At 47.0% G+C, this 23,174-nt stretch overlaps 2 protein-coding genes across 6 annotated transcripts in view; one reads left to right on the top strand and one right to left on the bottom strand.

The window, feature by feature from the left end:
• The window catches only part of IDUA (alpha-L-iduronidase), a 74,841-nt gene extending 66,737 nt beyond the window's left edge, over positions 1-8,104 (top strand). Inside the window, exons 12-13 of one of the 2 annotated variants that reach the window (XR_004646287.1) lie at positions 87-187; positions 3,590-3,630. Coding sequence is in view for 1 of the 2 variants with exons in the window: in XM_034774759.1 (XP_034630650.1) it covers positions 87-187; positions 3,590-3,690 (202 nt within the window). In the remaining variant the exon portion in view is untranslated. Of the gene's footprint in view, positions 1-86; positions 188-3,589 lie in introns of both variants that reach the window. The other variant, XM_034774759.1, reaches the window with a different exon arrangement.
• A 378-nt stretch (positions 8,105-8,482) lies between these two features.
• Positions 8,483-23,174, bottom strand: part of LOC117879515 (purpurin) — a 76,376-nt gene continuing 61,684 nt past the window's right edge. For all 4 annotated transcript variants that reach the window (XM_034774766.1, XM_034774764.1, XM_034774763.1 and 1 more), the window contains 5 exons: positions 23,010-23,127; positions 20,503-20,639; positions 16,907-17,019; positions 11,772-11,984; positions 8,483-9,899 (listed from right to left, as the gene is read on the bottom strand). In XM_034774766.1, the coding sequence (XP_034630657.1) occupies positions 9,889-9,899; positions 11,772-11,984; positions 16,907-17,019; positions 20,503-20,639; positions 23,010-23,126 (591 nt within the window). In that variant the 5' untranslated portion in view covers position 23,127 and the 3' untranslated portion in view covers positions 8,483-9,888. The remainder of the gene's footprint in view (positions 9,900-11,771; positions 11,985-16,906; positions 17,020-20,502; positions 20,640-23,009; positions 23,128-23,174) is intronic.

Consider the following 23,174-nt stretch of genomic DNA (forward strand, 5'->3'; position numbering starts at 1 on the left):
CTCCTGCACAGACGAGACAGGGATGGGGAGATGTGGCCATCCCGTGGTCACCAGCAGCCAGTTGAGGTGTTTGGTTTCTTTCCTAGATGTCTGAAAACATTCGAAGTTGAGTTTTCATCGGACAGAAAAGCATACAGACGGATTAATGCCAGAGACACGATCTTCACACTCTGGGTCTACAGTCCAGGTAAAGCCAGCACTCACACTCAGCTTAATCTGTCCCCTCAGCATTCTCACTCGGTTGAAAGTGTACTACGTTATATTTGTCATTCAGTTTAAGGAATACAGAGCTAGATGTGTTCGAAGCGCTTCATTGCCAAAAAAGAGACCAGGTTCCTCTCCTGGGGATCACACCCTTAGGGCTAGAGGATGCGCCCTTATTGTGAGTAAATCCTGGTCACCATGGACAGTGGTTGCACCATCTGTCCCTAAACATACGATCCTGAGGTCCTTGCTCAGTTTTCACTGAAGCAAACTCCCACTGAAGTCAACAGTGGCTTGAATGCTAGAAGCACCTCCATCCTTGGCCCCTGTGTTCCATTGCCAGAGCACACAGGCAGGACGGACAGGGAAGGAAAGCTCATGCCAGATGTTGCTGTACTAAGTTATCCACACAGTTATTCACAGTAATATTCCTATCACTGCATGCCGTGTGTGTTTGTGGTTCTTTACAGCACCGGAGGGTATGGTCCTTGCCCTGGGCGCTTACCCGGCACAGGCCTGATCCTGACTCTGCTATTGGCAATGGGAGTTTTGCCAGTGACCTCATCAGAAGCAGGGCAGACTCCCATTTTAGACAGGCCCCACAGATGACATCAGGGGCCAGATCAGCTGCTGTGCTTCAGGTCAAGGTGTAGGTGTGTGATACTCTCTTGGGATGCCCATGCCTGTGAGTCACCTTGTTCCCCCGCCTCCTGTGTGAGGGAGTTTTGCTTGTGGAAGCTGGATGTCAGCTCCAGGACCCCTCCAGCCACTCAAGCACTCTCCTCAGGGCTTTGCCAGCCCCTCCTTAATAGGCCCCCAAGCCACTCTGAAAGCATCCCCTGTAACGTGCAGCCCGTGTTGCTGGACACTCACAGCCATGACCAGGTTCGTTACACCCAAGGGAATAGTAAACACTTGTTTGATTCAGCTAAGTACGAGCTGCAGCATAACAACACAGCACCATAATTTATTGATAGAGAAAACAAATCTGTTCCTTAACCAAGGGAAATGAGATTGTGACCACGGGTAACCACAACAACAGGTTACAAATAACACAGAAACATCACCCGCTTGCACTAGACTCAGACTGAACGTTAACAGGAGGCTAACCTTGTCTAAAGTGATTTCTCACCTCAGCCCTGTCTTGCAGCGTTTCAACCAAGGTTGGCTGAGATCCTGTTTTTGTGGTGTAACTGCACTGCCCGGTCACCCCCCAAGTGCAGGATAAAAGAGGTGTCCTTGTGCTTTCCTCTTACACCCCAAAGTCCATTGTTTCTGCCCCCAGGCTCAGGGTGACTGCCCTGTGGTTTCCTTCCAGGGGTGCCAGCTACTCTTTCTTTCCCATCCCCCATCCACCTGTTTTTCCTGTTGCCTCGCAGGTGTAAATGGGACGTCCTTTGTGTTGGCTTTGCAATGCTTGATTAACATTTGAACGGAGGGCGGGTGACTTCACCTTCCCTTTGTCTGGCAAAACCAACTTACCAAGCGTGTCTGGGAGACCGTCTAAATCCACCTATTTTCAGTACATACACACAACAACTTAAATGGCACCCGTACGTACACCACCCAATGCCTATGAGGCTCAATGTGACGTAAGCTTCCATTAGACACCTCACGCAAGCCTTTTGGGGTAAGTACTATGAAAGCAGTGTGTCGGGGGTAGTGAGTTTGTCAGGCCTGAGAGGAGTGGCTGTTACAGACTAGTGGACCCTTTGGCAGTTGGCACTGAGAGGGATTCTTAGGGTCACAAGGTGAACCACAGCGTGGGCAAGGGGAAGAGGTCTTGCAGGAGCAGGGTCCCTGATTTTCTGCTGTGGTTGAAGGTAGAACATCTTGAGAGCTGCTGTTTATTTGCACCAGCTGGCAAAGGCTCCTGGAGGGATAGCCAGAGCACACTGCCCCTCCCTGGGCATGGGAGCCAGCCACGCCAGCTCTATACCTGCTATCAACCCACTTACACTGGGGGTGCCCTCCCAGCCAAACATCCTCCCTTTGTGCCACACAGGTGGCACGACCGGAGCAGCACAGGCGACAGATTCTGACCCTGGACAGTCAGGTGGTGCAATCCCACCGTGATTTTTTTCACAAAAGTGTCTTACTTCCGTGATTCTGCACTTCCACCAAACATCTAGCTGAGGCTTTTCCCTCCCCAGGGGCCTGAACAACCCGCTGGAAAACCGGGTGTGGGCTCAGTTCTACGTGTGCTGCCAGTGACTGGCAGAGGGCTGACCACAACATAGCCTCAGGCTTCCCAGGGCTAAACGTGAGACCGTAGACAGCCCTAACAACATCAGGGCTGCTCCCTGCGAATCAGGGAACACGGCTGTTGAAGTCAGCAAGTATTTGGCCAAAGTAAGGGATAAGTGCTACAGCGACTGGCTCAGAGAAAGAAGCTGAAAACAATGCGGGATGACTATCTATAATACAGAGCGCTCCAGACCAAGTTTCTTGACTCAACTGCATATTTTTAGTTATATTAATAAAAACTGATCAGGTTTGTATGGAATAGAGGAGAACTTGGCTTCTGAGTGACGTGCTCTAATGAGATACAGAGCCATCAACTGGAAACAGCACAACGTCATTGAGTACAACCAGTGGCATGCCATCCGTGTATGCTACGCATGCACTGCGTGCCACAGGACTAGCTGTGCTTGTGGGGCGATTTTCTCTGGCCCCCGGAACACCCATGCAAGTGGTCACACTTTGCATGCCAGTATAGAATTGCATGCCTTGCTGAAAATGTCACGGCACGCCCCTGAGTACAACACACTAAAATCAGGTGCTTTTTCAAATTCAAAAGGCTGTGTTCGTGCAAGTTCAAGTTGCACAGATAAGCACAAAGAAAGGTAGTGCCTTAGTGAAGACCCCAAGGGCAGTATGAACTGTTGCATATAATGTTACCCACAGGATGTGTAGCTTAATCCAGTAAACTCTGCATTTTGACAGAAATAATTCCCCTCTGAGCAGCCTAGCTACCTTTTATGTTGCTGGAACGTTGGCTTATGCCTTACCTGGCTTATCACTGCCAGCTTTTTGCATTTACCTTTTCTCGTGTTTTTTAAAGACAATCCACAGCTATTCACTTCATCCCAGGTAAAATCGGATCCTGCCTTAGGATAGGGGAGATATTTGGAGCCACTCGGGAGAGTACTACGCTTAACTTCCTCAGGATTATCAGTTATAGCTGGCAGTAGAGCTGGCCAGGTACATGGGCTGGGAATAAATGGGCCATACTTACCAAGTATGTAGAACTCCTGTTAGAAGCCAGCCCCCAGTCACATCCCCACTCCATCCCTCCAATGCGTCTCTCACAGGAATAGGGATGGTCCCACACAGCAGATGTTGGTCTTTTGCAGTGACGGCGCTTTAACTTTTTTGTTGGCAGGAACCACGGTCTCGGGCTTTTACAGAGTGCGTGCCGTCGACTACTGGAGCAAGCCAGGCCACTTCTCCATTCCTGTGCAGTACATTGAAGCTCTCGCATGAGTGCAAAACCATCCAACCGCCAGAAGAGAAATCTGCATCTGTCTCCAGCCCGTAGCAGAGTGGGGTCATGCTGCTGCAAACGACAACCCGCTGATGAAACCCCAGCCTCACTAGTAAGGGAATTAGCGGGTTAGCCTACAACACTGCACTCCTGTTCTCGCTGCGAACCCTTTGGAGCTTGAAGACAAGTGTCGTCCCAAACAGTGTTTAAAAGTGAAGAAGAAATAACTGCCTTGGCCTGGCCTCTTATACGCTGGTGGAACTCAAGTGGTTGCAATAGAGCTAGTCTGTCCGAATACTGGGGTAACCGGAGCCCGGTGTCGATGTATGGAGCCAACAACTCACGCCCCTGGGCCTAGAGGACAGTGTTCTCCTGTGAGGGTAGGGGAGGCTGGGACTGAATTTCCTCACCGGATCTGCAGTCCTGGTTGGATGTGGGATACTGGCCGGCTGGGCTGCTGCTGGGTCCAACGGGTGAACAGAACAGCCTCTTCTGTGGCTGGAGTTCTTCTCCCCGGCTCCCCGGATTAGTACAGTCCCTTTCCCCGGAGGATGCTGGGACTTCAGTGCAGTCTGTTGTCCCGCTATAGCAGGGAGTACAACCTTCCTCACCCCTTTGTGCAGCAGCTTCCAAGCAGCCATTTGCTCACTCTTGGGCCCCCGCCTGCGTGAGCAAAGTCCTTCCGCCTCAGGGGGTCTGCAGATACCTTCCCCCCGCCCGGCAGGGCCTCACCAGCACAGCCGCTGGCCTCTTTCATTCTCCCTTCTGCTCAGAAGGTTCAAGCCACCTTCCCTCGCTGGATGTTCAACCCCACTGGTCTTCTCAGGCCCTGTCTCGGCCCCTCACAGCAGGGAGCCCCATAGCGCCAGCTCAGAGCTGGGTCTCTGGAGAGTATCCCCAGACAGCGCCTGTTCTCACCTCACCTTCCTTTACACTGCACTTTTAAATCCTACTTCCCTCTTCCCAGCAGGCCTTGCTGCCTCCCTCCCAGTCACGTGCTCCTGCTGCTGACTACAACCCCCAGTGTGCCTTGTCTTTAAACTAACCAAGGCCTTGTGACAGAAATCCTGGGCCATGGCTACCCTCATGGCCAGCAAAATGTTTGTTAGAGAGGATCCCATTAGAGGCTTTTATAAATTTATCGGATTTGGCATTACATGCTTTTGTATGTGACAGATGGCTGATAATGGACACGTTTTAACTAGAAAATCTACCCATAGGAATGGTGTATTTTGCACTATTTTACAGCAGATTATAGCCTCACACAAAACAAAGGAGTAATGAATATTGAGTTCAGTAGAGATGGGGAATATTTGTCAGATTAAATTTTTTCACCAAAAATGGGTATTTGGGTCGAACAAAACATCGCCTGAGTTCGTGTCAAATTTGCCAGATTGTTTTGGTCGGAAAAGAAAACAAAAAACCCCAAACAGATGGAACATGTTTCAAAACAAAACATTTTGATTTGGATTCAAAACAACTTTGTTCTGAATTTTGCTTCAGTTTTATTTCAAAAGGTAAAAACGCCAACAAAACAAAGTGTAGTTTGACCTTGATCTGAAAGATGGTGGCCCCCAAACTGAAAAATCTGCTACTTTGCACAGTTCTAGGTGAGACCTCTGTGCACATGCTAATGACTATTTTATAACTCAAAGCGCTTTGTGGGTTTAATCTGGTCCCTCATAACTGGAGCACTTTGTATTGTGTTTTTTTAAAGTACTCAGAGAGGGAAAGATCACTGCAGTGAAAAGAGCTAGGCTGTTTTACAATGGAGGAACAAGCCTCTGTTATGAACATATTCTCTGTGATGATATAAAATACCTCACCAGTATAACAAAGCAGGCATACTTGAATTGCAATATGAAATCAGCGGTACAGTAAAATGGAGGAAGCATTCGGCATTGTGGATTCAAAGGCGATTGGTCCACCTCCACATTTGAGGGTCAGGATTGTGTGTCTGCCATCAGCAATCCCCCCACCACCACCACCACCAATATGTGTTTTGTACCGCTACCTCATTGATAGGCCTAGGTAACAACCACTAAGATGGAGTTAAGATGGTTGAGAGCAGCGGTCATGTACTCCTTGTACACACTAGGTTGCAGGACTGCTACTAGCGGGTCAGACGCCTGTACAAGATATGGACTGGCTATAGCATTTTCACCGTGGAGAGAGATACCAGAGATGTGTTCTCTTAACTATACAATGCACTGCCAGATCTGGCTGTTCCCAGCTCAGGAAAGGTATGTTATGCATGAGACCACCTAGTGGCTGAACATTATAATACCGTGTAAGCATTTCATCGCTGTAGAGCTCAGTAATTCAGAGGAAAATACGCTATAGGGATGTTGTACGTGTTCCCATACAGATCATCAAAACCAGAAAAGACAGTTACCGTTAAACTTAAAAGACATCCAACAATGTTAATGCATAGAAATGCAGAGTTAAGGCCCCTTAATTCTGCATCCTGAAGTGAGACCTTGCGGAGGGGGAAACTTTTAGCTTTCAAAAGAAATTATCCAATCAGGGGCCCCAAGCACTATACTAACCTTAATCAAGGTAGGTATTTGCCATGGTTTCTGCTGAAGGAGAATTTAAGTTAAGAATAGGGGGGAGCTGACATTCAAAATACTCAAGTGTAGCTCACGCCCAAGAGTTCAATGAGTTAACTCCATGAGACGTTAGAAGAGTCTAAGAGGGCAAAATTAAAGTTGAGTGGTTGTCCTAACTATGCACTTCCATACCTTAAAATACTCCTGCCTCTTCCTTCTTGCCATACACCTGTGTGTGCGTACAACCCAAATCCCTCTCCCTCCTGCACCTCTAGCTATACATACTGACACCCGAATACCCCGCTCCTGCCTGTATAACCCCTTGAGGAGCTTTGGTGCAATGAGAAGCTTTTGAAAAGGTACTTAATGATAAGTTGCCATTATTTTCCATAACTGAAAGTTTGTCATGAAGAAAGGCCCACCTTCCGAATGGCCATTCATTGTTCTCAGCATGAGCAAAGCAACATCTGCCTGGAGGGAGGTGGGGGAGAGGTGGCAGGTTGGCAAGTCCGTGATGATGAAATGGTAGCACTTGGAAAGAGGGCGGTTCACTCTCATCTCTCTCAGCCTCTGCTGACCAAGAAATAGAATTCTAGGAGCTTGGCTCTAATCCACAGATGGAGCAGCTAACATTCCTCAGACTACTCTACTTCAATGGGCAAGTGTCTTTCAAATCCTTAGCTAAATGCCACTGCAGGCGTATAATGCCATAGGCTGGTTCAGTGTTTATAGGAAGGCTGGCTTAGCCAATGAATTCCATAGGGTGGTTTTTTCTTTATAAGTTCTGTAGTAATGAAACTATTATGATGTTCCCGTAAGGATCCGTCACAGGCTCCCGCTCCTTGAAATTCTATCCTGAACGGTTACTCTAGTATTTCCTCCCTCCTATACACTGCTATGAGCTATACTGAATTCCCCTCCCCCAGTGCTTCCTGACTTATAGACATGGGGGATTCCAGGAGCTCAGAGAATCCATAGCCCTGAATGGGAGTTGCAGGCGCTTAGCAGCTCTGAAAGCTCAGGCTTGGGGTTACCCTACTTCAAACATACTGGTGTAGCTTTTGCTGCATGGAAAATTTCAGCCCAAGTGGATAAAATCTAAAAGCACTGGAAACGGCTATTATAATGGGCAGTGTCCAGCAACCTTCACCACAAGCATTGCTACCCACTCTTCCTATAATGCTTTTCATTATCTAGGCCCCTGCTGGGGAAGCCCTAAGCCCCCAGGATGGTGGCACCCTTATTCCTCCCTCCTCGGGGCTTCAGTGACTCACCATAAGAACAGTGGGTCCGAGGTTCTTTGTGCACAGTGCCTTCACCTGTGACAGACAACCGCTGTGATTTCTAGGACATCCCGGTTTATCATGAGGGAATATCAAAGACAATAGAGAAGGATAAACAATGTTTGATTCTTGTAAAGGATGGGGATAAATTAAAAGACTAGAAAGGGAATTGGCTCCAGGATGTCAAATAACTGACCCATCCCATTGCACTCTGAAACATGCCCACTAACAATAATGCACAGGCTCCCCCCTCCCACAGGCTTAGCTGGATGTGAAGGGTGGGTGTCCCTTGCTGGGACACTGACAGCCCTTGCTTCTGGCTGCAATGGGCCTCTGGTGCCCTCAAGTCCTGGGCCCTGGCATAGGGGTTCTGCAGGGCACAGCAGATAGGCAGTTCTCGCCGGTGCAGCGGAGTGTTGGGGCGCAGTTGCTGTCATGGAGCTGGGAGATGTAAGTAATGCCTGGCACGGGGCTAAACACTCCGTACTCTCTCCCTGTCTGCTGAGGTCGTTCAGTGTTGGCGGGATTGTTTATCTGCTTAGCAGATTTGTTAATAAAGGGACTTGTGATAAATTGCAGTTGTTTCTCCAGTGCCCCTTGGATCTCTTAGTCTAATACCATTGGTAATCATTTTCCAGGTGCTGTAGCTGGTTAGGAGACTGAACTCTTACCAACCACTGGAGTCTAAGAAATTAATCAATACTCAATACACCAATTGGGCTACACCCAGGTCCTAATTATGGATGAGCCTTAAAGATCCCAGTTTTCCAGAAGGTGGCATATTGGTCCAAGGGTCTTCGCCAAAGGCCAACCTTCCTTTGGTTAAGACTTCAGCTTGTCTCATCAATTGAGATGGAGTCCTAAGGCCCCACAACTCATCCCTGATACTACCTTAAAGGACAGAGAGGCGATTAGTAAGGCGTTAAATCATTCCACTGACTACTGCATTAGTCCAGTATGACCAGGCGGACTGCGTAAGTTTATTCAGAACACACAACAGTAGTTTACATACAGGTTACTAGTGTGTATCTAAATTGTTTTCCGGTCGGGAGTATCTATGCATTTCCTACTCCGGTTTAGGTTCTGCCCATGGCTTTAAACATGAGCTTTAGCAATCTTTCTCCCCTTCCTGACAATGGAAGACTCTCTTTGGACGGCAGTGAACAGACTGTGCTATCCTCAACTAGCATACTTCTCTTACAGCTAAATATCAGGGGCAATGCAGACTAGGGGCTTGGGGAGAACAAACCGCTTACCCTTTAGGGAGAGCTCACCACATTCCTGGTGCACTATCCGCACTCAAGCTAGAAGAGCCTTTAACAGGAATTTATATGCTATTTGCAACCAAGCTTTTCCCCACTTGTTCCCAACTGCCAGCAAACTGAAAAGTCAGTCATTTGCCAAGCACTAGGCAGTGCCAGTGTCTTACCATGCACTTTGGTTTGGCTGCAATCTTATCCCAAGTAATTACTAGTCACAGAAAGATGCCCTTGCTACAGGGTTGCATGAGTCAGCATAACATGGTGGTATATCAAGTCAGTGGGTTTAGCTTTCTTCACAGAAAACCACTAACATCTGAGGATCAGTCATGTCCCATGGAAAGGGAATTGTGTGACTGAGAAATGCCTTTTCAGGTCCCCCCCCCCATCTTCCTAAGAGGAATGGTCTACTACCCATTACTTGTCTGACTCTCTGCACAGACAAAAGCAACTCCTGGGCCCAGATGATGAGACAGGAGGGTGGAGGACGGTGGTGGGAAGAATTTTGATACCTACTGTTAGGACTAGTAGCCAGGAGCTTGGATCAAGCAGCTGCACAGGGCTTGGATGAGGCGGAGCTTGTTCAACCCTTAAGAGGAACCAGGGATTCGGTATTCTGAGCTTTTAGAAAGCCAGCCTCTGGTGTGATCCCATATTGTGTTCTTAGTTTGAATTGGTTTGACGCCAGTTGTCTGACTCGAAACAGCCATCACAATGGGACCCCAACCCCAACTGGGGCATTTTAGCACTAATAGTTACTAGCAGTAAATGTATTAACTTGGAATGAGAGGATCACACTTTATCAATCTCACATCCGCCTTCTTGTCCCACCAGGCTTTGTTACTTGCAAATTAAAATATGAGGCTAGGTTAAATGAGACAGGCAGTAGATAGCAAAATTCATGTTTAGAGGTTTTTTTAAAAACATATCACGTTAACGTTATTCCTTTGAAAATTGCACTCGGGTTACAAAAAAACAACATTTTAACATGTTTTTCAGGAAAAAAACATTGGTCCGAACTATTTGATTTTCAAGAGACTGACAACTTCAAGACCCAGAGATCTAGTTTCTGGTCTTAGATATCAAATCACAAGTGTAATTCCTTAGCAGGCACCTGCAAAAGGAAGGAAGGAAAGAAAAAAAGAAAGAAAACTTTAGTTCATTTTTTCGATTCCATGCAAACGAATTTGTAGAGTCATCGCAGTGTTCTAATCCTCAGTTCAGCGACAGCTGCAGAAATTTGGGGGTACTCATAAAACAGAGTTCAGGGTTAGTGCCCCAAACTCTCACTTGCACTGTCTGGATCCTGCTCTGTGCATGGCTCTACCACATAATGTGTTAGAGCAGTCCTTAGGCTGCTCTAAGTTACTTCAGCCATCACTAGCCACAAAGGGCCATAACCTCAGCCTAGTATATCGATTTAGCACCAGACGTCCTGCCCAGTAACCAGTGCCCCTTTCTCAGCCACAGCCAGCAATGAGAGTTTGTAGTAAGAAGCCTCTGGGTCAGCTCTTTGGGTGAACCTGGCTTACACTTCCCTGCTTTCCTGCTGCGTTGCCACAGCTTGTTTCTGTTTGTTCCTCGACTCACACCTGGGCAGTTTAACACGGTTACAAAGTTTGAACCTGCAGACTTTACCCAGGCAAAATTCCCGTTGACTTCAATAAGGGTTTTGCCTGAGTATGGGCTGCAAGTCAAGATCAGGCCCAAAGATAGCACCTTACTTTGTGACTGAATGAGTCCTGTGACTGTCAGTTAATGAAGCATTGCATGCTGGGACCTGTACTCTCAATGAAGCACCTATTTTTAAGAGGGAGCTGGTTGGTCCCCCTATATTTAGGTTATCTAACACTTTCCATTTTAAGAGATTCTTGCACCCTTCTGACTGGAAAGCTCTCACCCACTTCATTGTGTGCAGCAGACCTTTGAAAAGCAGGAGGGGAATAGCCCTCTGGCTACTTAAGTGCCTTGTCTTCAACCCATTCAGCATTTTGGGGAGATGAACTGTTCGCCACCTTTCCCTCTCCTTTGGATTTTCAGGAGGAGTTTCTGACCGCCAGCCTGAATAACCCAACCCAATATTCTGGAGAGCCAGGTCTGCAGCCCCCACTGCGCTGAGAAGGGCCAAGACCTGCCGGAGCAGGACTTTGTGGGGCTGGAAGGAGGGAAGTGCACAGAGCTGGGCTTCCTCCCCACTCAGCAAATTGCCTCAGTAGCCCATGCACCACACATGGGTTAGTAAGTCCCACACCTCTGCTGGAGGTTGGGTAAGCAAGCCAGGAAGAAGTCCCCTACCAAGAAGTCCTCCAGCACATGGCATCAAAGGGCCAGTTCCCCCTCCCCCCGGGCACTCTGTGGGGCTAGAATGTCCCCAGCTCAAAGGAAAGGTAACTACGCTAGGCTGCTCCCCAAGCACCCTTAAGATCCAGCACATGACTCATTAACATACCCGGAGAAACAGCCATCTCCTCCTGCCAGCTAATGCAGTTGGAAACGCAGCTCCAGTTATAGCAGTCTGTGCTGAAGGTTCAGGCTTCAAACCCTGCTTGCGCCTCACGATGGGGAGAGGCTGTTAAGTACTGAAATCTGTTTTTCCCTTTGTACAGGCAGGGAGTCGCAGGTCACTTAGAAGGACTTTATTTAGGTGGCCGAGTCAAACACTTGAAAGTTGCCCAGGCAACCTTAAATCTGCCCTTTTGTATGTATCCATTAGGATGGTCTAATGATGTGACATCCTGTTTTTCCACAGGATTATCAACCTCATTACTGCATAGGATGGGGACGAGGGGCAGAATTAAGTTTGCACATCAACCCTAAATCTGGCTTTTTTAACTTGTAAGTCTTTCACTTTGCAACCACACTCTTACTTAATATTGCATACAAAAATGCTGTCAAAAGAACTGTTAATTAGGTTGCAACGACTTTGTTGCGTTAGGAAATATGCAGCCGACTCTTACAGTAAGAGTCTGTTAGTATCTTAGCGTACCTGTCTGCAGCACTGGCTGGAACTGGCCAGACATGCAAATCTCCTCCTGCTTCTGACGCACAATGCGCTGGATGGCTGGTGGGAGCCCACGAGGGTTGCGTGAGAAGATAAGGGAGTATCCATCATCACAAGTGCCATCCTCTTTCAGGCTGCGGCAGGCATAAGTAATGGCATAGTTGTCATAATCGGTGTCAATCACCCAGTAGTTGTCCCCTGAAATATTAGAACAGCTCGTTAGTCATGGGCTGTAGGTAGCTACATAGGTGAAGATGTCTGAGCACTCCAATCTAGCGAACTCAGGCTTGACAAGAATCAGTGGTGGGAAGGTAAGTCAGCAAATTTCAAAGCGTGTGTGCGCACATATGTGAGCGTAAGTGAAACAACTGGAACCGATTCCTAAGGGATGAAGGATTCTACCACTCAGAGTCCTGACATCTGGATGGAACGGCATTGTGTGAGAAACGCTCCCGTTCAGCCATGAATCGAGCTTGATGCAGTCCACCCCATGATTAGCTGTGGCACACAGGAGGTGAGACTAGATGATAATGATCCTTTCTGACCTTCAACTATAAAATCCCTTTTCAACTTCTACCTGGAATGGGAAAAATTTCAATGGTTTTCACCACCACATTTTTTTCTTGGCCCCTTTATGGACCTGCTCCACTGAAGTCTGTCCAAAACACCACTGGGAGCAAAACTGGGGCTTAGGGTAGAGAAGATTCACTGAAGCCTCATGAAACATCTTTTTGCACCAGAAGGTCACAGGCCTATTCTTGGACCATGGGGTAATTGAAAGAGCTTTGTTTGATGAAACACAGTTGAGCCTTCCTAATCTACACACCTTATTGTTCATGCCAAGGGTTTATTACAATACTATATGTTGTAATGACGTTTTTTTCCTAGGTTTTCATTAACTTGGCTAGATATCAAGTATTAAAAACAAAACTAATTGTCTAAGTAATGGGCTTTTTTACAATTAGTATTTTTTTCTAAAGTATTTGGGTCCTGATTCTCCATGTTTAGCACACACAGAACTGATTTCAGTAGTAATTGTGTGTGAAAAAGGAATGCAGAATTGAGTCCTTAATTGATAACTCCTGAATCCAGTAATTCACTGTGGACTATGCAACTGAAATTAGTGAGGTTCTTCCATATGTTATGGAGACATTGGTTGATACTCTATAGTTAAGAAGTTGAATCCCTGCTATAAGTGCAAAACTCACTTATGTATGAAAAGTATAGTGGAGTTGATCTAGTATCTTCTCAAATTACAGCATTTACCAATGACCCAGAAAAATTATATATTTACTAGTACATCTGTTAGTTTAGCAATTCAAATTAAAAACGGGTCCTTTAGCACCCAGTGTCAGACTTTGCCTCTAATCTGATTAACAGACCAAACCAGCCTCTTTCATTAATCATAGAAGATCAGGGTTGGAAGGGACTTCAGGAGGTCATCTAGTTCAACCCCCTGCTCAAAGCAGGACCAATCCCCAACTAAATCATCCAATTTTTTTGCCCCCGATCCCTAAAAGGCCCCCTCAAGGATTGAACTCACAGTTTAAATGGAGACCAGGCCCAAGATTTCAATGAGTTCAGATGAAATGGAGAGCTTGGTCATGTTTTCCCATTAGTCGTAAAATCCTCTGGCTCAGCAGACGCCGAATGATACAATGATCAGTTCCAGAATTCCATGAAGAACTGCCCTCTCTCCAAATGACTGCCATGACCCATTGTTCTCCAGGGGATTGAAGGCACAGCTGCCCTCAGTTTGTGGCCATTTTGAGAAGGGTGCCATTGTAATACCCTCACTTTTACCATTTGACAGTATAGAAAAGTCAAAGTGTTTCGTTTAAATTAGGAACAGCAGCAAGATCCAGATACAGCCTGTGACACAAGTCTGCCTTTATCATGTACACAGGGCCTGAACCAGCAAGAATTCTAGTCCAAGAATTTGCATAAAAGTAGAAAAGATTTATAAGACTGCCCCATTAAAACAAATTAGTCCGAGAAGGGATTTGGTTTCTCCTTCTATGGATTAGGCCAGCTCTTGGAATTCTCTGTGCAATTCCACTAACTATTGATGTGGCAGTAGTAATTCTGTAATTAGCATGAGTTGAGTTTTGCACTTGAAGTGGAGGTTCAGCATTGAAGAAGTTATATCTTCCCCTAAATTACAGCACTTGGCTGAGCACAGAATTTTCTGGAAATTTACCAGTTAAAATGGGCCCTTTAAGAAATTTAAAATCCAGCGTCAGACTTTTTTGCCGCTAATAATCGCAGACTAGCCCATTTTAAAAAACTTTTCAGTTAAAATGTACTGGAATCTTGAGGCTATAGAGTTATATTTATTTATTTTTAGATTCCATAGTAATTTTTTTCTGTTCTCAGTGAAAGTTTCTCCTAAAGCAGAGTCTGAAGGGAACAATGGTAGGCATAGAGAATTCAATGAAGAACTGCCCTCTGTCAAAATGGCTGCCATCTCCTCAGAGATGGTTGGCAGTTTTCCATTGAAAGGAATTTGATGAAAAATGCAGTTCCTGCCAAATTGAAGTTTCCTGTGGGAAAATTTAGATTTTGCCAGAGTTTTGCAGTTTTCTAGTGGGAAAATCGAAACATTTAGTTCTTGGTTGATTTGAGCTGAATACAAACTTTTCCGTTTGTTGAACCAAGCTGTAATATTGGTTTCAAATCATCTTGACACTATGGCGTATCTGCGTAAAGTGCGGCGGTGCCTCATGAGAGTTGTCGTTAGAGTGAGTCATGTTCCCCATTCCCTACGGGCTGGGGCTCACTGACTAATTACATCTCCCATGATGAACCAAGATCTCTCCTATGACGGTGTCACATGGTGCTCCATTGGCATCAAGGCATCAAGGAAGATGTAGTTCAGTCAGGGAGCAATGAGAGCATGATTCACCCAAATGACAACTTCCATGAGGCAACATGACAACTTAGCTTAATGTTGAACTTGTTTGAAACCAAATGTAACATTTTAATACTTCCAAATTGAAATTTCAGAACGTCACGTTCTGCAAGACATTCGAATACTTGGGCTTTTCACTCTAGTAGAGACAAAAACCAAATGCAAAATATCAATTTCCTGTGTGGTCGAAATTCTAATTTGTGCTCAGCTCTGCATGTCAATGAGACAACGTCTCTGCCTTCTTACAGAATAGGGGGCACCAGTTTCCTTTCAGGCAGCTATTGCTTCACTCATGCGGAGAACAATGGGAAATGGTGGCCATTTTGAAAGGGGCAATTTGACAAATTTTGCAGTGATGACAAATGGAAAGTATTGCGATTAATCAAAAAAAAAAAAAACCTCTACAAAAGGTACCTGTTGCACCAGAGCAATTCCACGGGTGCATCGGGTGGAGGGAAAGTGAAGGGAGCGAAATTAGAGTGTGTGTATAGGATAACAGAGAGAGTGGAGTGCAAGAGGTAACATTTTCAGTTTAAAAAGCAAGGAGATTCCCAGATGAGCAACCTAAAAATATAATTAAGGTTTAGTACTTATCACCAGTTTAGGGAAACTGCATTGCTGGGCTGTTATTATCTCCAAACCAAGTGTTATCAGCCCACAAAGTTAACACTCAAGAAAGAAATTCAAACATTTTGGGGTATGGAAATGCACAGTTAGGGCTCCCAAACAACCTTATCCCTGCCCGGTCATGACACCGCGAGGGGGAAATAATGAAGAAGAGTAAATGATCTAGAAAAAATAATCAGTTTAATCTGGGCCCACAACCACAGTTAAAGCTAAATAAGTTTGGTATAGTGTCACTACAGCACACGAGCATTTCTGCTGAAGGAAAAACTTTCAGTTATGGAGAGTAACAGAGAAAAGGGGACAATTACTCCTAGCAGAAAAGAAAAGAAATGTAACCTAGGTAGAAAATTAAGGGAGCTTTAACTCTATGGGAAGTTTGAAGGGTCTGTTGGAACAGTGCAGGGCGTCTGGATGCCCATGCAGTACAGATATGGAAATACACCTCTGGATTTCTTAACAATTCAACCTTATCTGAATTTCCTAAGTCGATAATCCGTGGTCTTGGGATAATTACAATATCCCTGCAATTTAGTTTAATCTAAAGTAGTGATATGTCCTCTAGCCTTAACTCCATTTCATCCTGGGGTGTGTCTGGGAATATATCACAGGCAGACCAGTAGTAATGACTATATTAATGTTGCTTAACACTTTCTAGGTTTTTTGTTTTCCTAAGATGTTGCCCCTGTTTTTACAGCTTTGTTCTTCCCTCCAGTACGTTTTGATGTAATTTATTTACCGGTGCACTTGGAAGATATTCCTTCAGCACTCACTAATGGGGAACCCTGTCCAGCCACCACAACTGCAGAGGGTCCTCGAGCAGGGGAAGGGATGTGGGAGGTGCGTGCAGGAATTAGGCAGGTGTATACACCTGTCATGGCACAAAGAGTTCCTGGGGAGTGGGGCTTCAATCCTGAGGGCAGCTAAGGAATAACCATACAATTTTCCTCCCATCACCACCCGCCCAGCTGCTTTGGCCAGTTGCTAGTAGGAGGATATGGGGATAAGTGTCAAAACCCTTCCCCTCTGCACAGCTCAAGTTACCAGGCTGTGCGTGGGGAAGGCCTGCAGAGGCTAACAGGAGCAAGCACACCTCCGACTCCTGAAAAACATCATTTCCCAAGTCCAGACAGCCCAGAACTGTATTGATACCCATCTACTTTACAGCTTTGTGCTGTGACCCACCTTTGTAAAATAATTGGTAATAGCTTGGTCCTTAAGGGAGTCTCTGGCTCGTCTCTGTTTGGGAGGTAGAGAGCTCTCTTTTTCTTGGAGTAGGCTTCCCCATCATGTTTTGGAGAGAAGGGGTTGATTAGGGTAGAGAAGCAATGGAGAGCAAGGATTTGCAGTGTTCTCCAAAGATCAGCCTCTGGAGTTGTCTCCCAAAGTAGATTCCACAGCCAGATCCCCCCCATTCAACATTGCTGGGTCCCCAGCTCTCACGCACTCCACTCTAACCTGGGTGACCTGCAATGTCCCACATGAGTGCAGCGGTCTGGGCAGCTCATCCACTGAAACACGTAGGCCTCGACACCAACGAGCTCCAAGCCAACACAGCTAACCCAAGGGGATGAAATTCACTCACCTCCACTGGACAAGTAGCTAGCCAGACCTTGGTAACTCATGTACATCTTCGCTGGAGTGGTGGGGTCTGGGACTGTGTACTGAGCAGCCATATCTGCGCAGATCACCCAGAATCTGAAAGAGGAGCAGAGAGACCAAGGATGAGACTCTACAGTGTGTATGTTTCAATGCACCAAATAACAGCCCGGTTCAGGACTCATCCAGGTGCCTGACTTAATTCTGACAGACTTAGCAGGGCCATGGGCACTGTTCCCATTTCAAAATAGTTCACCATTGAGTAAAAGCCACTCCACATCCTAGCACAGTGTTCCTTTCCCGGTCGCTATGCAGGAACGAGTCGTGGGCGGCACGGATTTCCAGAGAGGTGCTTGGAGTGCAGAGAGCTGATGGATCTGCTACCCACCTCCACACCACAGAGTAAGTCGTGTGCATCCCGAAACAGCAGGAAATGCATTCAGTGTATTGGAGTATGGCTCAGACAAAAATCAGACTCCCACTGCGCTATGTGCCGCCCAGAAAAATAGGAGTAAGGGTCTCTGCTCCGCTCCTGCTGTTCCCACAGGATTCAAGCAGGCGGAGGACGAGGGAGAATGGCAATGAAGAAAGGGCATGGTACAGGCTGCAGGCAGCTCTTAAAGGCTCTAGATCATTCAGAGGGATATCACCGGTTGCTTGGTTTCCGTTGAGCGTCATAAGTAGTGTCTCTCGAGGAATTTGAGGGTGGGGAGGGTAGCAGTCTTATGGACTAGTTTAAGGCAGGAATTCCCTATATAAGGAGAACCAGGAAAACAATGCCAGTGGGCTACAGGAGGAATGGATTCCTGGACAGTGAAGGTGGGCGTGGCTGGCAGAGCAGGCACCAGAGATGTGATCTCATAGGTAGACAGGGGCATTGAAAATGACCGGAAGCTGCATTTCGCCTCTGGCTCCCCATTTTCCACACTGAGCTCAGGTGGGGGGAGCTTTGGCCAGAGGGCGCGCTCTTGTCTGCTACACCTCGCAGAGCCTGGTGGGAGCAGGCTGTTGCCATAGGCGGGGGAAGAGACGAGTTTCAGCCGTGTGGACAGTCAGATTCTGCAAGCTAGAGGGAAGAGCAGCAGGATGTGGGGTACGGGAGGAGGAGCTCGGAGACCTGAGTTGTGCAGGAGGAGCAGGTCACTGGTAGCACACTCGTCTGGGACTAGCTCAGCATGCAGAGAGTGGCTGCAAGTCACAGCAGCCTCTAGGGAGGTCTGGCCTACCCTGGGGAAAGGGTAGCTAGCGTAGTGCTCTGAGGCCAAGCAGGGCCATACGACAGGGTTCACAATGAGTGGAGATGTGTCACTTGTACCCACCCCTTGCAACCTTTGCAGAGGCCTTTCCCCCAGGTGTCACGTGACCCCAACGATCAACAAGGTGGGGAGGAACAGGTAGGTCCCTGTCAGGACAGACCCTTGGGCAGATGCCAAAGCTTTCATCCCACCACATCACTCCTCTCAGTTGCCCTCCACATGTCCATGCGGCTACCACAGGGTGTCCAAGTGGGAAATGGAGGCCGACCAGGGCCAGGCCTGGGACCAGTAGTGATCAGATGGGGAAAGCAGGCTAAAGAACTTGCAAGAGCCAAGAGACTGGACAGCCAAGGCCCCAGAGCACGTTCCAAGTCACATTCCCTGCAGTTCACTCTTCTCCTCACCCTGCCCATACACACATTCTGAGCCGACGAGGTGTTGAGGAGGGTAACTGTCCTCTGCCAGCTACAACAGGTTGCAGCCTCCCTACTAAATGATCTCCCCTGGTTTTCCTTTCTGCCGTGCACCCATCCTTTTGTTAGCGGAGGTGCCATCTCAGCAGGGAGTGGGGTTTACTGCTCATTTGCTGAGGAATCGACGGCCACCATGCAAATAGCTGACTTGCACTAGCTTTTCCCATGGTTTGCTGCCAAGAACCCCCTGACTGAACTGTCCGGTGTCTGATCACAGGCAGGGAGAATTTGCTGCACCCTCACACTAGGATAGGAGTTCTCTGACCCTAATCCGTCGTCCCACTGCTGGATTTACACTGGGATGAGTTGCATGCATAAAGCCTACGTAATAAAAGGAGTGTAACTTCAGCCATGAAGCAGATACATTCATGGCAACAGATGATTTCCTGGTTTTCTTGAGAGGCTACCCACAATTTACAACTCTGAGTAGCCGAACGTGTTCCTTCCCACATGCATTATGTAGTACTTGCCTTCTGAACTTCACCTGGCCTTTTTCTCAAACGTCCTGGAGTGCTGTCCATTCTTCTCTCTTGACAAACCTAACGTTTGTGTCAGTGAGTTTTACCACCTCATAAGAACAGCCATATTGGGTCAGACCAAAGGTCCATCCAGCCCAGTATCCTGTCTGCCGACAGTGGCCAATGCCAGGTGCCCCAGAGGGAGTGAACCTAACAGGTAATGATCAAGTGAGCTCTCTCCTGCCATCCATCCCCACCCTCTGACAAACAGAGGCTAGGGACACTATTCCTTACCCATCCTGGCTAATAGCCATTAATGGACTTAACCTCCATGAACCTCAGTGCACCCATCATCCATATTGTTAGCTAATGTTGAACAGCACTGGAGCTAGTATTTATCTATGGAAGGTCTTGAGTTTTTTTTTCTTTCTACACCGAGAAAACTATTTATTTCTACCCAGTTTAGTCTCTCAACCAAGCTGTAAGCCCTTACAGTAGCCACAGATGACGGGCAAAAATCTTTATTTGTTTCCATCTGTCTATCCAGTGCCTGCCCATATTATCTGAGGGCTTTTTGAGTCTTCCACAGAAGACTAACCAGTGTCAGGTGGAAAAATCCACTAACATAAAACCCACTTGGCCCCTTCAACCACCAAATCTTTCAGGGAAATCTAACCAATTAGAAGCAGTTTGCCTTTCCAAAAGCTACATTGGTTTATTTGACATTACCCTCACCGGACTGCTTTGCCACTCTACATTTAATGATTTTCTTAGCCATGCGTCTCTGTAAAGGTATAATTCTTAGGACTTCTTAGGACTTCCGTTTGAATAAACAGGTTGAACGCTGTCAAACCTTCAATACAGTAATTGTTTTTAGGTTTTTTTTGTTAATAGCTCAGCTCTTTTGTTCATTAGGTTCCTTAAAACTCAGCAACTCCATCTGGGCCTATTGACTTGTTACCATTATTGAAAACTTAGCTTTGCAAGTCCTGGGCCTCTGAACACAGACTGTCAGATACATGAAAAGAACAGGAGTACTTGTGGCACCTTAGAGACTAACAAATTTATGAGAGCATAAGCTTTCGTGGACTACAGCCCACTTCTTCGGATGCATATAGAGTGGAATAAATATTGAGCAGATACATGGTGATTTTGTGACAGGCACGAAAGAGACCAGGCTGACTTTGAAGTCATCGTCACGGGTCGCCTAAATAGAAATGAAGCCAGGACCCTAGAAGCAGAAGGTTTGACATTTGAACGTACTGAGCTTTATTAGCTTTTCCTTCTTGAACAAGGTACCCAGGTCACATCATGTGCCTCAGATACGTTCCCAGTCACAAGGCATACTAGTGCATTCAATCAGGCGCGCGAGTGGCGGATTCGCCAAGCACTTACCCAAAGAGCTTCACTCTGCCTTTGGAAGATGCAATCATTGTGCCATCCTCCTCGATGGTGTATTCAGCAGAGATGTTATCCTGAAGGAAGAGGCCTTCTGGGTCCTTCTTTGCTAGGGCATACCATTTCCCTGCATACTGAAATGAAAAGAAAATATCCCAATGAATTTTCATTGCATGGCATGAACATCAGGCATCTGTAACCACCCGTACTGCAGCAAGCTGGTGGCCAGAAAGCTTGTAGTTCAGGAGGTAGGTGCTATAAAAACCAGGGAAAGGCCTGTGCGTGCATTTGTTAGGGGCTTGGCGAAATGGTTCCATTGTGCATTTGCACCTTGTGACAGGAGCTGGGTTGGTAGCCCTGGATGCTGAAGTCCCAGTCATCTACAGTGCAGGTAGCAGCAGCGTAAGCTTCCCTACACTGCCCTGCTTACGTGTCTCAGCCATATCCCAGACGAACCCCGGCTGTCAATCAAACATTCTCTGTTCAGTCCTTGGCCTCTTTGCAACACGTGAACCGGTTAGAGCAAATTGCATGAGGGTTTGGGGGCCACTTTGCCATTCATAAATTGGTGGGAACGACCATCTCTTTTCACAGTTTCACTAAATAACCATTAGATGGCGACACGTGTCACTACTGAAAGGGACTGAATTTGATCCTTTGCTGGAGGTCCGCACCCTTGATAAAGTTCCTATGCAGAGAGGCAAAAAACATTACGCTTACTCATTAGAAACAGAGGAAAAGAGGCGAGTTTGGTGGGGGCGCTGGTGTTCGTACATTTGATTGAGAAAGAAGAAAATGCCCAGGAAAAGCACCCCTGAAGACCTAGCAGCGTATGTCTTGAAAAGGAAAGGGAAACTAAGCCAGCATGGTCGGACCCACAAAGAGTTCACTCTAGAGGACTAACAGGAGTAATGCACAAGGCTGAACCCAAACAGAAGATGAACATCTGCCTACACTGTAACATCTTGCACCCCTGCTCTGGCGCTTATGAAAATTGGGACATATATGGGGGGTTTGTGTCTATAAAGGAACGTATGGAGTTAAGAAGCCAGGTGAGCTAGGAAATCACATGCCTGTTAGAGACTGAAATGGAGGCCGTAACTCAAGAACAGATAAATCAGGGGGATGCTCAACCTTTAGTCAGAGCACGGGTTCCCCCCAACCCTCCAGAGTTTATGTACATGTACACTTATAAGGCTTTGCATTGTCTCTCACCACCCAAGATGGGGGTCTAGCAGTGAAGTGGGGAAGGAACAACTCCTGCTCAGCCTTACTTGACCCTTCCATGGGCCACCAAAGGCCCCTTCTGGAAGAGGTTCTACCTAGGAGGGCTGCAAAGAGGTTTTGGAGTAGGGGAGGGTGGATTAGTCGAGTTGTTTGATCCTGCCTTAATCTTTTGCTGTCCTAGGGAGCCAAAACATCAGATTAATGACTGAAACGGAGAGCCATACAAAATGGAGCAGAGCAGGAACGTTATCATCAAATGTAATAGTCTACAGCCTGGGGTACTTCTGTGACCCCAACGATTGTAGTGTCTGAGCACCTGCAATGCATTGATTTTCTCACCACTCCTAGGAAGTAGATTGAGGTAGATTTGGTGGGGGGGGGGTTGGGGGAGCCAGCACCCGACTGGGAAGGAGTGTCCCGGCAGTTCCAGGCCCCGTGGCAGCCGCTCCAAGTCCTGCTCTCACCTCTGCCCTCCCTCCAGTTCTGCCACCCCTGCCATTATTCCCATTTTACAGATGGGGAAATGAGGCACAGAGGCTCACGGTCACATAGGAAGTCTGTGGCAGAGCAGGGAAATTGCATCCTCCACCTCCGAAGTCCCAGCCTGGTGCCCTGGCCACGTCCAAACCCAGATTCTATTTGTTTCCTGTCCCAATGAATGGTTATCGCTAGGTGGTCCTATTTGCTACCATAATTCAGCCAGAGTCTCAGAACCAATCTTGAGCAGCTGATTGATGGCTGACGTCAATGGGGCTACTCTAAGGGCCAATTTCTCTCCCTTTGATTCGCTGTGAGGCGGCTCCAGCTCCCAAGGGCCCCTCCTGAGTGAGGATTTGCAGCTCACTAGCGTACTCTAGATTCAAAGGAGGCAAGTCTGCAATGCCGTTAACTTGGGGGAAATGACTGTCCTGTGTATTTAGAGTCAGGATGAGCCACTAATGGCAGCACATTAGGAGTGGGAGCTTTTCGACCTCCAGCAATTCAGCAGATGTTTCTAGGTCAAACAAGTTTCCTTAGGAGAGAAAATTAACCATCATTTTGGATTTTTTGGGCTGAGGTTCTTACTGAGCAGAAGGCAACGGGGGATTAATCTGGTGAGTTAACAGCAAACTACGGAAACAGTGTTTGAGAGACTATATTTTAGCTCTAAAACGAAAAGGTTCATTTCCCAGCTCACGTTGCATTGAATTAGTATATTATGCAAATTAAAGAAGTGATGTAAACTGTGTAGCTTCTACTGTTGCACTGTGCACAGCAGATGAAGCCGTGATAATTACCCTCTTTGGGTCGAAGTTGTCTTTCACAGAGAAAGAATCCACTGTACAACTTTGAGCCAGGCAGTGTTCAATACCGGAGAGGAGTGTTGCCAGGAAGACATACTGTGCATATTTCATTCTGGAAGACAAAAGCAAACATGAAGAGTTTCATACGGATGCAGATTC

Source organism: Trachemys scripta, chromosome 6 (genome assembly GCF_013100865.1).
Source record: "Trachemys scripta elegans isolate TJP31775 chromosome 6, CAS_Tse_1.0, whole genome shotgun sequence".
Classification (NCBI taxonomy): Eukaryota; Metazoa; Chordata; order Testudines; family Emydidae; genus Trachemys; species Trachemys scripta.